The sequence below is a fragment of the Opisthorchis viverrini genome (genome assembly GCF_000715545.1).
Source record: "Opisthorchis viverrini unplaced genomic scaffold opera_v5_396, whole genome shotgun sequence".
In the NCBI taxonomy this organism is placed as follows: domain Eukaryota; kingdom Metazoa; phylum Platyhelminthes; class Trematoda; order Opisthorchiida; family Opisthorchiidae; genus Opisthorchis; species Opisthorchis viverrini.
This window is the reverse complement of record NW_008752055.1, coordinates 342,502-344,598: the sequence shown is the minus strand read 5'-3', so window position 1 is coordinate 344,598 and position 2,097 is coordinate 342,502. Positions and strand designations below refer to the sequence as shown.

Genomic DNA, 2,097 nt, shown 5'->3' with positions numbered 1-2,097 from the left:
TCTGGTGCTGCTCAAAAGGCACCTCCTGTGTGCAGCTGAAGTAGGAGTGAGAAAGTAATGGCATATTCCCTGTGCCCTCGGACTAAGCCGGCCCCCTACAGCTAAGTGGGTCAGATTATAGGTCAGTGGCTCCGGAAAGGGTCCCCAAGAGAACCACTGCCTCCCGGTCAGACCATTGTGCCAGAGGCTCATCATCATCATCTATGATGATATGAGCCTCTGACAGAGGCTACGGGCAGGGAGCCCGAACAAAAGCTATATCCTCCCACTGTCTTGTGGGTCAGACTTTTGAGTTAAAAGCCCACGGTGGGTTACCTCAACTAAACCCTCTTCTTCAGTCTGGACAACATGGAAGTACCATTTGCCCTTGCAGCTCTTCGCACACCAGCCTTCTACCACACTGCTTCTCTACCCATCTCACAATGCAATTCAATCAACCCATCTGTCAATCCCCTAGCCACCGTTCCCCGTCTCAACTATCGCCCAGAAAAACAAACTAAAACAATCATCAGATCCTATTCCACCTCTCCTCTTCAACTTTGTCATTGATATGCTGCTTGAAATTTATCTGCCTGTCTCTGAAACCTCGTGAGCCGAAATGCTCCAATGACGTTCGCTCATAGATACTGGGTATGCAGGCGATATTACTCTTCTTGGTTCAGATCCTTCACAAATGCGGACGATGTTGAATAACCGAAATAACACTGTCATACGGCTTGGCATGCGCTTCACACCTACGAAGTGTAAAGTGCAGCTACAAGATTGGGTGGGATCAAGCATATACCTCATGCTTGAAGACGAGCTGACCGACGTAGTACATCAGTTTGTTTACCTGAACAGTTGTACGAGTTCTGGTGGACTGGCTGGAGATGAGATTACTTCTCGGATAGGGGAGATCAGGGAAGCCTTTGCCAACCTCCGACACCTATGGCACCAAAGTAACGTCTGACCATCTGACAACGCCAGAGTTTACACTGCAATGGTGCGATAGATACCGCTTTAAGGATAAAACATGTGGACCCTACGTATAGAGGATGTACGGGAGATGTAAGTGTTTGGCCATCGGTGCCTCAGGAGTATTGGTCAGGTCTGGTGGGAACATCGGATTAGCAATGCTGAGGTATGCCGGATGGATCTAGGAAGGGACTCTACCGCGATAGATGAATTACTCACGCTTCATAGGTTACGCCGGTTAGGACAAGTACTCCGCATGCATCAATGGCTAGAGACATTGTCAGATATGGCCCAATCGCGCCCTCAATGGCGTTCGTGCATCAAAGCTATTGCCTTCAATGCATAGCTCCTTTTCCAACCCCCTCTCCACTTGACAGCCCACTGAGAGTGCTGGATTTATGCACCAATTTATCAGCTCCCGCCTGCAATGCGCAGCTACCTCCCCCTCCACCCCAAATCATCGGTGAACAAAACTGCGGCAGCTAAAACCACTGTAAGACGAGTAAGCGGTTATTACAGTTGACAATGATGATGACGATGATGCCTGAAGACCGTCGCTTCGGTCTAAGAAGTCCCAAGTGTTTGCACATTGGTGTTTTTAAGCAGTTTACATCAGACTGTCACTATTACCACAACTTTTCCACTTTTCATTTTTGTGACCTATGAGTAGTTTATGAAAGGTACCGTAGGATTTCAACAACCGAGCATGGATGAGGGGATGACAAAATCACGTAGAGTACACTGTAGATTAGTGTGAGGAACATTACATTCGGACACATAAGCAAGCAGCCTGCATACTTCTCTGGTAGAGTTTAGGAAAATGTCGCATTCTACTTAAGTAGCCATTTTAATGTGCTCAGGGCAGATTACACCCAGTAGAACGTGTCTGTAACTGGGTTAGTGTATGGTGCCCAGTAGCTGGTGCGTTCAGCTTGTTTAATTACTACAAGACTAAGAAGCCCATCATCAGTTTAATGGAAAGCCATAAGTACAACTAATCAAGCGCACGGATACACAAACGTCCGGCGCACAGGTGTACATTGATTGGTTCAACAGACAAGGCTAAGTTGATTGGTTTACTGGATGTGCTCCAAGGGGACTTGATCGGTGGAGGATGTTCAATACGCCAGCGGCTAGAAGCAC

The 2,097-nt window shown here is 47.6% G+C and overlaps 1 protein-coding gene across 1 annotated transcript in view; it reads left to right on the top strand.

Annotated features, from left to right (window-relative positions):
* The window catches only part of T265_10707 (hypothetical protein), a gene marked incomplete at both ends in the record, with an annotated part of 4,205 nt that extends 3,656 nt beyond the window's left edge, over positions 1–549 (top strand). Inside the window, one exon of the mRNA XM_009177164.1 lies at positions 339–549. Coding sequence (XP_009175428.1) covers positions 339–549 — 211 coding nt within the window. The remainder of the gene's footprint in view (positions 1–338) is intronic.
* Positions 550–2,097: the final 1,548 nt, after the last annotated feature.